The sequence below is a fragment of the Carcharhinus amblyrhynchos genome, chromosome 21, assembly GCF_965287045.1.
Source record: "Carcharhinus amblyrhynchos chromosome 21, sCarAmb.v2.hapA, whole genome shotgun sequence".
Classification (NCBI taxonomy): Eukaryota; Metazoa; Chordata; class Chondrichthyes; order Carcharhiniformes; family Carcharhinidae; genus Carcharhinus; species Carcharhinus amblyrhynchos.
Genome location: NC_137344.1, coordinates 38,138,695 through 38,153,462, shown reverse-complemented (window position 1 = coordinate 38,153,462; position 14,768 = coordinate 38,138,695). Strand labels below are relative to the sequence as shown.

General features: G+C 43.3%; 1 protein-coding gene across 1 annotated transcript; it reads left to right on the top strand.

Annotated features, from left to right (window-relative positions):
* The first annotated feature begins 203 nt into the window (after window positions 1-203).
* pirt (phosphoinositide interacting regulator of transient receptor potential channels) lies at window positions 204-14,469 on the top strand. Its single transcript, XM_080209040.1, has 2 exons — window positions 204-404; window positions 13,107-14,469. The coding sequence occupies exon 2, from the start codon at window positions 13,112-13,114 to the stop codon at window positions 13,541-13,543; it is 432 nt and encodes a 143-aa protein (XP_080065166.1). The 5' UTR covers window positions 204-404; window positions 13,107-13,111; the 3' UTR covers window positions 13,544-14,469.
* The last annotated feature ends 299 nt before the right edge of the window (window positions 14,470-14,768 follow it).

Here is a 14,768-nt window from a genome sequence, read left to right as displayed (position 1 = left end):
TGGCCATGCTAAATTCTCCCTCTGTGTATCTCGAATAGACGTGACGACCAGGGGATTTTCACAGTAACTTCATTGCAGTGTTAATGTAAGCCTACTTGCCACACTAATAAATAAACTTTTAAGAAGTGCCTCCTGAAGCTGCAGTTTTCAATCTGAGGGCAGGCCCATCGATGATGTAACTGAGTTTCTCCGCCCGGGGGAAGGGTTTGTCTGCCACATTATCCAGCCTCGCTGCTCGCTAGCCCTGGCTCTCTGGCACTGAGTGTGTTATGAGCTTCCCAATGTAGGGAGCCAGAACAAACCTTGATCTTGTCTTCGGTGTGGCGGGCGTTGAATCAGAGACGGACCCTTAGGTCGCCTGGAAGGAGAAAGCTGGCTGGGGAAAAAAAAGTGGTGATATAAAAGTGAGTATCTTCTTGCGAGGCTACCGTGGAAAAGTAATGCGGGGCGAGAAGGGTTGAGGGAGGGAAGGTAGGTGTAGCAGAGAGTTGAGATGGGAGTTTAGATGGTTCAGGGGAAGGCAGTGCGAATGTTGTGAACAGGAGAGTTGCGAGGCCACTCAATTTCATCTCAACAATCGCCCACTTTTTAATGACCTGATGATTTATAGGTAGAAATTACGATTCTATAGAAAATGAGGGCCGGCACTGACAGGGTTAACGCCAGGCTGAAACAAGCTTGTAACTTACTGAAACGTTCACAGTGGAATGGGAGTTAGAAACTACCTGCAAGTTACATTGATGTGGGTAAAGTCTAGGATTCCCCCCTCCCCGCGCTTACCCACCCCAGCCTCCCAGTCTGTATGACAAAGCCCGCGATTTGGGTGGGGTTGCTGAATTAAAATGAAGTGACATCTGGCCCCTGGGTGCCCAGCATAAAGTGACCGAGCTACCTGCCTTTGGCACGGGCGAGGGTTTAACTGTGAGAGTGCCACAAAGGCAGAAACATGGGCATTCGAGAAAGTTGGAACGATTGAGAGGATTGGAGAGGATTTCTGTTGCTCTCTCTCTCTCTTTCGTGTCTCACTCTGTGTCATTTACCTGTAACTAACTGGGTTCAGTTTCAGTCGGGGCTGCAGATCGCGATGCAACAAGTGCTGGTCTGGCCAGCGGTGCTCACATCCTATGAATTATTTTTAAAAGAGGTAGGAGCCTCTGTTCTGCAAATCTTTATAAGAGGGGGGGTGAGTGAGCGGTGTGGGCTGGAAACTGGTAACCGCACCCAAAACTACTGCAATAATAAATAATGCCGAAGTCAAAAATGGCCAGTTGCAAAAGTGGAGAAATAATTGGTCAATTGGAGCAGTTTTGCAGAGTAAATCGATATGACATTGAGGGGGCTTTCAATGTAGTTACAATACAGCAGGATTAGTGTAAATATGCCCTGTAGCTACACCGCTACCATTCCCCAACCTATTTATACTCGGGAAATATGCATTGTCTGGCGAAAAAAAAGTGGCCCTCCAAAGCAACAATAACTTGCATTTATATAGTGCCTTTAACGTGGTAAATGCCACCCCCCTCCCCCCGCCAGCTGCTACACATGAAAACAACCAGACAACAATTGGCATGGAATTACCCACAGGAGATATTTGGACCACGTGTTAGGTGAGGTGTTAGGTTTCAAGGATTGTCTTAAAGTGGGGCAGAAAGGTTGAGCACTTAAGGCTGAGAAAGCTGACAGTCTGACCCAGGGCTGGAGCGAAGTAAATGGGGAATTTGCAAGAGGTCAGACTTAGAGGAATGTAGGAATGGGCAGCTTGCTGGCACCGTGGTTAGCATTGCTGCCTCACAGCACCAGGGACTGGGTTCAATTCCAGCCTCAGATCATTGACTGTGTGGAGTTTACCCATTTCCCCCATGTCTGCATGGGTTTCCTGCACATTCCAAAGATGTGCAGGTTAGGTTGGTTGGCCATCTGTTGGGGGATTAGCAGGCTAAATATGTGGGGTTACGGGAATAGGGCCTAGCTGGGATTGTGCTCAGTGCAGACCCGATGGGCCAAATGGCCTCTTTCTGCACTGTAGGGATTCTATGATCCTAGTGTTCTCAGAGGGTTGTAGCTAGAGGACACTCCAGCGATGGGGGAGAGCAGGTTTGTGGGTGATAACACAAATTTCTAAATTTGAGGTATTGCCATTTTGAAAGCTGAAGTGAATCAATGAGCACCGGAGAAATGGGGCAATGAGTAGGAGGCAGGATATGGATGACAAAGGTCTAAAAGAACTGAGGTTTTAGAGGGCAGGAGATGGAGGGCAGCCTGGAGAGCATTGAATAGTCAAGTCTGGAAGTAATAGGATGATGGTTTTATCCAGCAGACGATTTGAGGGAGAGGTGGAAAGGAGTCACATTTACAGAGGGAGAAGCGAGCAAGCTTGGTGATGGGAAAGGTGTGGCACTTGAAGCTGAACTCAGGGTTCGACAGAACATCCAGGTTTCCCAAAGTCTGGTTTAGCCTTCACAAGAAGTCTCACTACACCAGGTTAAAGTCCAACAGGTTTATTTGGAATCACGAGCTTTTGGAACATTGCTCCTTCATTAGGTGAATACACCTTACTGACCTGATAAAGGAGCAGCTTGTGAAAGCTCGTGATTCCACATAAACCTGTTGGACTTTAACCTGATGTTGTGCGACTTCTCACTGTGCCCACCCCAATCCAATGCCAGCATCTCCACATTATGTTTCAGCCTTAGACAGTGGCCAGGAAGAGAGATGAATCAGTGGCCAAGGAACAGATTTTTGCTCATCCTGAGATGAGCTGGCAATCTGAAAGGCATTTTGGGCATACAAGAATCATTGGCATTTGTGTGATGACTCACATACTGACAAACCCAGATAGGTTGTGCAGTCTGGAGAGGATAAAAGTAAAGGCTGATGATAAAAATGTTGGACTTGGTTTGGAAAATGCTTCAGTTATGATGCACCTTGCTTATGTCGGTCCAAACATCATAACAATCTATGCTCTGCTATGCACCTGACCATTATTGAATACATTTAACACTGGAATAGGCTGATTTTTTGGGTCTCTCGGGGATATGGGGAACAAGCAGAAAAATGAAGTTGAAGTTCAAGATCAGTCATGATCATATTGAATGGCGGACTAGGGTCAACAGCTGATAATGTTTAGTCCTGCTCCTATTTTTAGCATTCCCAGTTTGTATTTTGTGTAGTAGAATGGGTTATGAAATACACACAGGAATAGTTTCACTCCTGTTTATAATCAGTCAAGTTTTTGGTCCAACACCAGTAAAGTGGAGACTGCTTTGAAGACAATATTCAGTATAGCTGCACGCATGGTTCAGTTTTGATCTGATTGAATATAGGTGTAATATTGTCAATGCACAACTTTCTTATTAGATGCTTCATTGTAAGATCAAATTCTAAATTTCCTCTGCAATGCATTTCTGTGTGGTCATATTTCATATCAATTCTGTAAACTATTGGCCCATTGATCACTTTGCCTCTTTGCTCCATGGAATAGGGCTGGACAGTGTGGTGGCACAATGGTTAGAACTGCTGCCTCATAGTGCCAGGGACCCGGCTTCAGTTTCAGTGTGTGGAGTTTGCACATTCACCATGTGTCTGTGTGGGTTTTGTCCAGGTGTTCAAGTTCCCCCCCCCCACAGTCCAAAGATGTGCAGATTAGGTGGATTGGCCGTGCTAAATTGTCCCTTAGTGTCTCAAAATATGTAGGTTTGGAGGATTTGCAGAGTACATACATGGGGTTACGGGGATAGATTAGGAGGATGGGTCGAGGTAAATTGCTATTTCAAAGAGTCAGTGCAGACTCGATGGGTCAAATTGATGTTCTAAACTCCTATTAACCTGACGCTACACATATAAATTTAGCTATGTTGACAACTTATGGGATTGATGCCCTGTCATAATGCACCATCAGTTTTGAATCATTGAAGAGGCTAATACCTTTTTGTAAGCCCTCACAACAATGCTGTGCTCGGTTAGCCCCACCATTGAACGTGCCACCAGAAACATTATTCTAATGATTGTTTCCCCAATTTGTCGCAGCCCAAGCTCACTACCTAATATTTTCAAATTTCAATTAGCTTTGTTCCTATGTTTCTTTTTCTTAACAATACCAATAATTAAATCACTAGTAAAATGACAAATATGGTGGAAATGAAAAATTTCTTTAAAGAGCTGAAAAGCTAACCATGTAACATCCAAAAATAAATCAAGTTTACTGACATCAAAGCAAGTCTTTGAAGATGTCGTCAGAGCAACACATCTGTCTCCTTCTGCACTGTAGAATCACAGAATTCCTATGTGTTTACTTTGCTGTGAGGTTTAAAGTAGTGGGAGGTACTTTAGTCATGTTCAGATAAGACAGAACTCAGGCCAGTTGAAACCCATTGAACAAAACACCCATCGTCATCACCTGGACGCATTACTTTATATTTCACTGAATCATAGAATTTTTCTGAGTTGCATGAATTCATTCACATTTTGATCAGTTTAGATTTTTTAAATACAATTCAAAGTCATTACCCCTTCATGTGATTATGCGGGATTATGTGTGTTTGTGGGAGAAAAGCAAATCTTTGGTATCCAAACCCTCAGCTACAATTCTCAGAGTGTCGTCCTCTGATTGCCTCATCTTGAGAAATAATTTCCCTGTCAAAGATCCATAATTAGTGAGCCTTGTACAGAAACAAGTCAAGGTTTTAAACAAAATGTTCATGGTTTTTAAACTATTATTAAAATATAATAACCCTTATATCCAGGGTTGCTTGACATCCCGTGATAAATTTCACAAATTTCTGTACTAACCTTGTGTAGTATAATTATCTCATCAAATAGCACAATTCTGCATTGCGAGAATTGGTTGCAGTGAAAATGCCAGATTTTTGAGTTAAACTGAGTGGTAACCAATTTGTTTAACTTAATTCTGGTATTCTGCCCCCAGAAGGCTCTGCAATGTAATCTGATTATAATTGATCAGATGTGATGGTTTACAAACTTCCTGCTTCTCTTTATAGTTGAGATAACGTAAGATTTATTATTTTGGATCATTAATAACTGTGTCATCCAAGGAATAGTAAATATTCTCATTCTTGTCAAGGTGTCTACATCGCACCTTAACCCAGCTATGTGAAACTAATAATCTTCATCTCTGTCTCACTCTAAAACCATTCCACTGTGCTTGTTTTTTTCTTAGTTTATAAAGTGTGATATACTGGGGGCTGTTTTATTCTGTTACCAATTTGCTTATTTTGTTACTGTCACATGGACTTTGATGCTAAAACAATGGATCCATAGTGGCTGCATCATTTAAGCATTATTGATTCAGACATAATCAATGCAAGTTTACCATGTGCCAATTTAAACTTGATTACCATAAAACAACACTGTCATTGCCTGCTCTATAACTGTGTGTCAAGACAACGCGTATACTAGTATATATTTTCTTGTCAGCTAATTTCTGCTATTAAGGAAGAATTATCTTCATGGCTAATTGTTTGATGGGCCTTTTCACTTTGCATAATGTGAGGACATAAATCCTGTTAATCACAATCTGTATGTGACAGAAACGTGACAAAATGGATGCAGCACTCCTTCAGCTCCTGCCAAACAATTATATAGAACGTAGAGGTCATTCGACCAACTGTCCACAGAAGCCTCCTTCAAATACTCTTCATCTGACTCATTTTAAGCACATAACCTTTTTATTCCTTTCTCCCTCACCAGTTTATACAGCTTCATCGTAAATCCATCAATGTTTTAGACCTCAACTACTCCTTGTGGTAGCAAGACCCATTATTCAACCATTCACTGAGTGGGCATCCTCTCGGATACCCAGTATGATTTATATATTTATGGTCCCCAGTTTTGGTGGAAAGGTTATCCACCCAACCTCCTCCTCTATACACCACTGTTATTATCACTTCATTATCTCTCACAATCTATACATTAGATCTGTCAATTTACTAGATTTGCATTCAAAATAAATGTAACTTGACCAGATTTCTGCTAAATTGTTCTGCTATTAAGATTGGGGAACATCACAATTCAGAAACAGGGAGCACTTCTAATTTATCCATCCAAATGTTCCTGGGTGAGTTGTTCAGTGAAGGTATAGGCTACAAAATTTGACAACATAGCATCACTGGTGTCAGCACCACCAAGACTCAGAGGCTGGAATTTTACCACCTCACCTGCCCCGGAATTGGGTCGGGCAAGGCTCACAAAATGGAATTTTTCATTGGCCTCGCCCATGTGAGGTCATAAAATCCAGGCCAGAGACTCAAAATGTGGCCACGTCACTCCCAACATGAACTGTGTTCCATACCATGCTTGTAAGTGTGACAGCATGCACCAGAAGTGTGCAAATGTACCAACTGAGCTTGCCTTTATCTACAGTAGGTTAGTTCAGTTGGCTGGATGGCTGGTTCCTGATGCAGGGTGACACCAACAGCACGGGTTCAATTCCTGTACCGGCTGAAGTTATTCTCAGATGATCCTCAGATTAAAACCCCACCAGTCAGCTCTCTCCCCTCAAAGGAGAGAGCAGCTTATGGTCGTCTGGGACTCTGGTGACTTTATCCACAGGTGGAGCACCACACTACTCTATTTAAAGACAACAGCATGGGTCTTTCAGGTGATGTGTCCTTGACTTGGCTGCAGTAGAGTGAATTTATGAGTGTGTTAACCTTCGAACCATAGATTTCCTACAGTGCAGAAGGGGGCCGTTCAACCCATCAAGGAGCTGGAGGAGTTTTGAAACATTTAGAAGGATGTGGTTCTAGACTTTGACAAGGAGGTCAGAGAACATTGAAGATTTATTACAATACCTGCTGTTTCTAATTGGGACCCTATTTGAGACCCTCTGAGGCTACAGCAGTAAGAAGTCTCACAACACCAGCTTAAAGTCCAATAGGTTCATTTGGAATCATGAGCTTTTGGAGCGCTGCTGGGTCGCCAAAAGCTTGTGCTACCAAATAAACCTTAACTTGGTGTTGTGAGACTTCTTACTGTGCTCACCCTAGTCCAACACTGGCATCTCCACATCATGACTGCAGCAGAACAGGAACGGACAGCACGGACATGAGTGGGAAGAAGCAGAGGGAGGAGGGGGAATGTTCTCAATAGAAGGCTCTCCCCATCCACTGTGTATGAGAGCAATTAGCCGACCCCCATCTCAGGCAGGGTAGCACCTGAGGTGGCTGTAATTCACCACGGAGACAGTCACTCACCTGTGCTATCCCCTCCAACCAGACCAGCGGTCATTGTTAATGTTACAACCCAGTCACAATGAGGTGCCTGCTCTCATTGTAAGTGAGAACAGCTGTTACTGATTTAAGGTTAGGGCATTATGCCCAAGTTTATATACAGACCAGTTTCCACCCAGAGAGCTGGGATAGGAAAAGGAAGCCATGCCTGTGTTCTGTGAATAAACCTGTGTTAGGGAAGGATTGGCTTCAGCTGCCTCCTTCATCCAGTGAATGAGTGCAGAGCTATAACAGCCATGTCTTCTACAGCCTGGTCTCATGCGGGCACAGCTACACCAGTGGCCTCTGGTGAGGAGGAGAGGGGAGGAATCTGGGACGCTTTCACTCTGGATTGTAGCCTGTGAGCAGCTCATCAAACTCTGATACCCTTAGTATCTCATCCTCACATCTCCTTTGCTCCACAAGTCCCAACTTTGGAGGCTCAAGGGTCCATATTGCCTACCCCTGCTCTTAATTTTTAATATTCTTTCTGTTTCTCTGATTTGTTCAATTATTCAATTGTTCAAGCATCCTCTTGGCCAAAATCTTGACACCAGAAAAAAACTTTTCCAGAACAAGTTTACCCAAATCATTTGCAATATTACACACAAAATGAAACTACAGTGAATCCCAATTTTACGCACCCCGATTTAGCTGAATTCGGATATAACATGATGAACCAACGGACCTTTTTTTTGCTCTTTCTGGGGAACTGAAAAATTTTTGGTTACTGCAACCTATTTCTAAAGTGAAAATAATCTGCCTTAGAAAAAAATTGTGGACAGAAAACACTTGCTTCCCCCGTTGCCCAGTTCAGATAAAAGCGGTCCTCACTTAGAAAAAAGCTACATTAGACAGTTGCTCAAAAGAGGAAGTACTTCATAGTTAATGGACCATGAAAGTGTTTTTGTAAATAAATATCCCCACTGCCTGTTTTAAAGTAGCCTGGACCTGCCAATCAAAAGGTTTGTAAAAGTTAATGAAGCCTGTAGTGATTGTATAAACAAACAGAGCTCTGACGGACGCCGAGGTCATTCGTAATGTAACTATAACACCCCGATTTAGCGTGACATAAGAACTTAAGAAATAGGAGCAGGAGTAGGCCATCTAGCCCCTCGAGCCTGCCCCGCCATTCAATAAGATCATGGCTGATCTGTCGTGTCTCAGTTCCCGCCCTCTCCCCATAACCCTTAATCCCCTCGCTTATCAAAAACCTATCAACCCGCGTCTTAAAAATATTTAGCGAGGCAGCCTCCACCACTTCAACGGGCAGAGAATTCCAGAGATTCACCACCCTTTGAGTGAAGAAGTTCCTCCTCAGCTCCATTCTAAACCGCCCCCCCTTTATCTTGAGGCTGTGCCCCCTAGTCCTACTGTCCTTTCTGAGCGGGAAGAGCCTCTCCACCTCTATCCTATCCATCCCATTCATCCCGGCTTTTTTCATGATAACATTTTATGGACCCCAACCATCGTGTTATAACGGGGCCACACTGTAATTACCTTTGGGCTTTCCCTTTGTGCTGATCTTGTACGTTCCTTCCACTGTCTCTGAGCTCCTCCAGTGGTTGCAGCATGGCTGGTGCAATATGGCTGACTTTCACTGGGGAGACCGGAAAGGCTGGGCTTCAGATTGAGCTATCTTGGCATGGGCAGGGGCAGCTTGTACTCGCTGGCCGAGAGGTAACAGCAAGGGCACTGGCAGCAACGGAAGCACGAATACTGTCACAGTGGAGTCACTGTGTTCTGCTGGAGTACGGATTGTGAGAGTGCTGTGAGAGACTGTTTGTGCCTTTTGAGCATTGACATTTGCAGCCATATTGGCAACAGTGAGGCACTAAACTGTTCTTGTTTATCAGCAAGCCTGGATCCCGTGACTGCTGTTAGATCTTCCAGTGTGGCACACAGACACTGAGTGGCTTCCGCTTGTGTTGCAATGGAAGTTGAGATATCAGCGACTAGGCACTGCATCAGAATGGAATCTACAAGCGCTGCCGTGGCAATGAGCAGTTCTTCCTCACTGGTGAGGATGGGCTCCCAAGCTGTGTGCAAAAGTCCTGTGTGAAATTGGAGCTGAACTCCTCCATAATCCTTAACAGTGACTACAAGTTCATGCTAGGCTTGTCAGTGTGTCCAGCACAGTGTCCTTCTCTGTGTACATGCCCATCAGCATTCTTCCATGCACTGCTCCATCACAGTCCTCATCTGAGTCCTCTGCAGCAGACTTGATCTGATCTGCCGGAGAGTTGGCCTGGTTGCAACCCACTCATGCCCAATGACACAGCAACTCTATACCACTTATTTTTAAAAATTATTCCATCCAAAAAGGTAAATTCAAATTGAATCCAATTGATGGTCCCAACGTGAGGGACAAACAAGAACCAAGCTGATAGGACGAGGCATCGTACCCATCCCAGGCCTGATCTGACTCTTTGGCTAAGATAAAGGGTCGAGACAGCTTTGGAAAATTGCATCAGGTGAAACCCGGTTAAGCCTCATCAGCTACCCTGATCACTGACTCGACCCCATCCTGGGAGACCAATCTGCCTGACCATTGGCTGCCCCCTGTCAGGCAAACCACATGCATGATGCTGGTTTCACCCCTGCCAACCGGATACCGCCTTCTAAAACATGCACACTTCCAGAGTCTGAGCTGGAGCTGTGAGCGTCAGGTCAAGTGGGGGTGGCACGGTGGCACAACGGTTGGCGCTGCTGCCTCACATTACCAGGGACCCAGTTCAATTCCTGGGTTAGAACACTGTGTGTGTGGAGACTGCACGCTCTCCCCATGTCTGTGTGGGTTTCCTCCGGGTGCTCCAGTTTCCTCCCACAGTCCGAAACAGGTGCATTTGCCACGCTAAATTTTCCTTCAGTGTACCCAAATAGGTGCTGGAGTGTAGCAACAAGGAAATTTTCATAGTAACTTCATTGCAATGTTGATGTAAGCCTACTTGTGACTAATAAATTAACTTTAAGTGATAATCATACTCTTGCTGATACCCTTCATGGTGAGATGACACTGGTTGAACAGGTGATGGATCTTGGGTACCTGAAGGCATAAATGCAGAAAAGGAGAGTTGGGTTGAGGGCAGGGGGCTGGAGAGGAAAGCAGGAGGTGCATGGCCACACCATGAGCAGCTTTAACCTCATGCCGGATAGAAGGATAAGGGTAAAGTGGGATTTAGGAAGAGGGATAAGGCAAGGTCAAACTATCAAACTGAATGTTGTTGGCTGTACCTCATTCACTTCTGGCCCTAACTGAGAACATTGTCTGCTCTGAGGAGCTCGAGTCTGTCCTCTGTCTCTTCACTGTGCCCACAGTACGTGACCTTGTCCTACCGGAGAGAGGGAAGAGTATCAGTGAGCCTGCTGCTGTGTATATCATAGCTGAATAGCTAGAAGTATGTGAAAGCAGTGAGATGTGGGATTGGGGCTTGCAGCATCAGTAAGTGTGCGAGGATGAGCTGGAGCATATCAATGCTGGACATGAGCCCTGATCGCACTATAATGCCTGTCTCCACTAATGAATTTAATCAAAGTTTTAGCCCGTGGAGGTCAATTCCCTTTACCCTGTCCCAGCAGAGCAGACTGACTCTGCATCTCAGGAAAGGATCATCCATCACATCAGTTTTACTAGTTACTCTTCCTACCCATTTAGTCTCTTGAACCTTGAATCCAGGCTATCAATTTTATGCAAACGTGTGTAAAATTATGGGCAATTTTGCAGAATAAACTCACAACTTTGAAGAAGTGATACATCCCTTATCGCCATCAAGGAAAACATCTTTTCATTTTACACTACATTTAAAATCAGGGGGTCAGTTAGCTCAGTTGGCTGGACAGCTGGTTTGTGATACTAAAGGTGTGGGTTCAATTCCCATACTGGCTGAGGTTATACCGTGAGGGCCCTGCCTTCTCAACCTTGTCCCTCACCTGAGGTGTGGTGACCCCTCAGGTTAAATTGCTACCACTCAGCTCTCTCTCCTCAAAGGGGAGAGCAGCCTATGGTTCTCTGGGACTGTGGTGACATTTGTCATTTCACATGTAAAACTGGATCCCAGGTGTGAAAAACCATTAGGATAACCAACTGGGCCACTCAGACCTTTCCAAAGTAACTTGTCTGGTTTTTATACTGCAGAGCAATAAATCACATCAGCCACTTTATTTCCTCTAACTGATCAAAAAACTAATTCAGCAGTTATTGAACAGAATGGCAGATGGATAAGACCAGCAAAGGGGATAGTATCCTATACAAAATGTTGAAATATCTATCAACTCACGGTGCACAGCGGTTAGCACTGCTGCCTCACAGCAGCAGGGACCCGGGTTCGATTCCCGGCTTGGGTCACTGTCTGTGCAGAGTCTGTATAGTGTCTGTGTGGGTTTCCTCCGGGTGCTCCGGTTTCCTCCCATAGTCTGAAAGATGTGCTGGTTCGATGCGTTGGTCGTGCTAAATTCGCCCTCAGTGTACCCGAACAGGCACCGGAGTGTGGCGACTAGGGGATTTTCACGGTAGCTTCATTGCAGTGTTAATGTAAGTCTACTTGTGACTAATAAAATAACTTAAAGTAGGGTTCACACATTGATTAATTGCTCCTGCACTGTAGAACCAATGATACTCTCACTCACAACATCACATTGAGATAATTTAACTGTTTGTTCCGCTCTCCTGTGAGTAAATATTATCCTTGCATCTGATGTGCTAAGCCATTCATTATAGACTGAATGTCAAATATTGAATCCAACTTTCAGCCTCTAAAGTGGAACCTTTTGCAAGAATACTATAGGTTGGATTATAAAAATAGAAATTAAAGGAAAAGGTAAACAGCATGCTTCTTTTCGTTCACCAAATAAACTAAATCAGCAAACTGTGGGATAAATTAGAAGTGCGTTTCCTTAAAGGGATACTGCATTAAAGTACACAGAATCTCAAAGGAAGCTTAAAACATCAGAACCAAAATGAGATTAAAGGGATTGATAATGCACCCTGGTCCCCATGGTATTAAACAGTGTGTTTGCGCCATTTCTATACTCATCAGTGCATCAGTACAAAGCAGTTGGATGGTGCAGTTCCTGTTTGCTCCAGCTCAGCTTAACAGAGCTTTCTTCCAGCTGTATCAACTAATTTAGCTGAGCAAACATTATCAGTCAGTGCCAACTGATTTGCTTATTTGTTACGTTACGAGAAGGTATGCAGTTTGTTTCTGTTTCTGAGGAGAGTTTGTTAACATCCTATTCTGATGATACTTTGAGCATTGATGCCGATGTACTTCATAAATCTATGCTTCTGTTTTTAAATATTTGAAAAATATTTAGACATTGGCAAATGTATCAGAATTATGGAGAGGCAATGGCCTAGTGGTATTATCTCTGGACTATTAATCCAGAAACTCAGCTAATATTCTGGAGACCTGGGTTTGAATCCCGCCACGGCAGTTGGTGAAATTTGAATTCAATAAAAAAATTTCTGGAAGTTAGAATCTAATGATGACCATTGTCAGAGAACCCCATCTGGTTCAGTAGTGCCCTTTTAGGGAAGGAAATCTGCCATCCTTACCTGGTCTGGTCTACATGTGACTCCAGAGCCACAGCAAAGTTGTTGACTCTCAACTGTCCTCTGAACAAGGGCAACAAGGGAAGGACAATAAATGCTGGCCAGACAGCAATGCCCATGTCCCCCATGCGTGAACAAACAAAATAGAAATTTGTGTCAGCGGGATCCGGAATAGAGTCACAATGTGACAAAATGAATTTTATTAGCTTGATGGTCATTGAAGACAATGGATGACTTCTTACAATGAATATTGTAATTCTCTCCACCATAGCCTCTGTCAGTGTAGTCAATGCTCACCTTCAATAATGCGCTTGTTTGTTTAAACACAGGTCTCATGTTGGCGTCCACTCCAGATCCAATGATGCAGTCAAGTTCAACTGAGAATACAGATCTAGGCATGCGATTATGTTCCGAGTCCAAAGATCTGCTGACCAGCCATACAGGAAGCACCTACTACAGCAGTTCCAGAAGTGTATCCATTTGGACCTCAGAGCCACGGACTGCCTGGGAAATCTACCACAAGCCAATTTTTGTCTTGTCTGTCGGAGGGGCTTTTTTCTTCTTGGGGTCCATAATGACTGGCTTGTATTTTGCGCAGATCATAAAGAAAACATGCAATGTACTGGGGCCTGCGTTTCTCTCCATTGGGATGATGTTTCTTGTATTTGGAATAGTCTGGCTGCCAATCCTCAAGGAGAAACGAAAACAGAAGACCACGTCAAGGTACTTAAGGAACCATAAACCACCATCGTTCTTTAACCTGTGAAGCAAAACTGCACTGCAGAGAAGCTTGTTGCTCAGCTAATGACTTCCGTGAGTGGATGTCTCCTGATGTTCATTCACATTTACATGGGCCCATGGGAGTTAATGGAGGTGTATGACACTACATTTCTTGTGTACGCTTTGGTATCAGTGAAGTTGGTTAGAAAGAAAAAGAAACTTGAGTTTATAGTGTGACGTTTGTGACATGAAGACATTTCAAAACACTTTATAGCCAATTTAAGAATAGTCACAGTAATAGATCATAATACATGGAATAAAGTAACAATGTGACCTTTAATGAATTTTATTAACTCGCTGATCATTAAAAAAAAGGATGCCTTCTTCCAATGGATAACTTAATTTTTTTTCAACATTTCTACCTGGTTGATCTTTATCAAAGAATTTAATTCTTTGACCTCTTGGGACCAATCCAGTTCTGACTATAATGCTGTTTAAGCAACATACTAACAAAGGACCAAGAATTGTTTCATCGTGTGTGGTCTATCAAGTTATCTAGTATGTGGCAAATAGACTCTGAGATCATGAAATTAACCGTGCTGGTAAAAGGTTATCATTTATGATGTAAAGTTACTTGTAAGTATTGTCTAGAAATAAGTGGGTGAATCAACAGGTGACGATAGTAGAAAATATGCATGCTTCACATGCTGAATAACTTTGGGTGACTTAGGCCGAGACTAAGAAAATGCACCAAGCCAAATATTGCACGTAATCATTAAAAATATGCCTTGCTCCATTGGAAATTCTGTCCACAGTAAAGCCTTATTTCTAATGCTTACTCTCCAGTATATCTGTCACTCAAATTCACCCATCATATCCAGTGGGATTTGTATTGAGATCTGCAACCAATCACCTTTGGTATGGTGACTGCTATTAAAATATGGTGTAAATTCTCTTACTTCTTAAGTAGGTTCATTGCAAACAGAATGCCTTAACATTCTGAGTTGAGAAACTTATCAACTACGATTGAATGATGGAATACACTCAATGGACTGAATGGCCTAATTCTGCTCCTGTGTCATATAATCTTAGTCTAAAATAAATCATAAACACATCCATTTGAAGCATGAACTGCGTATTTCAACAATATTGTTCAATTTATATTGCATGTTTTACATAGGAACATATTTGAGTATTGCAGAAAAAATACATTTTACCAAAGGTTTTAGTCTTGCACGCATCAGGACAATTGCAGAAATACCAACGTCAAG

What these genes read in the sequence shown, in the direction of transcription:
- pirt (XM_080209040.1), top strand. Translation starts at nt 13,112, where the DNA reads ATGTTGGCGTCCACTCCAGATCCAATGATGCAGTCAAGTTCAACTGAG.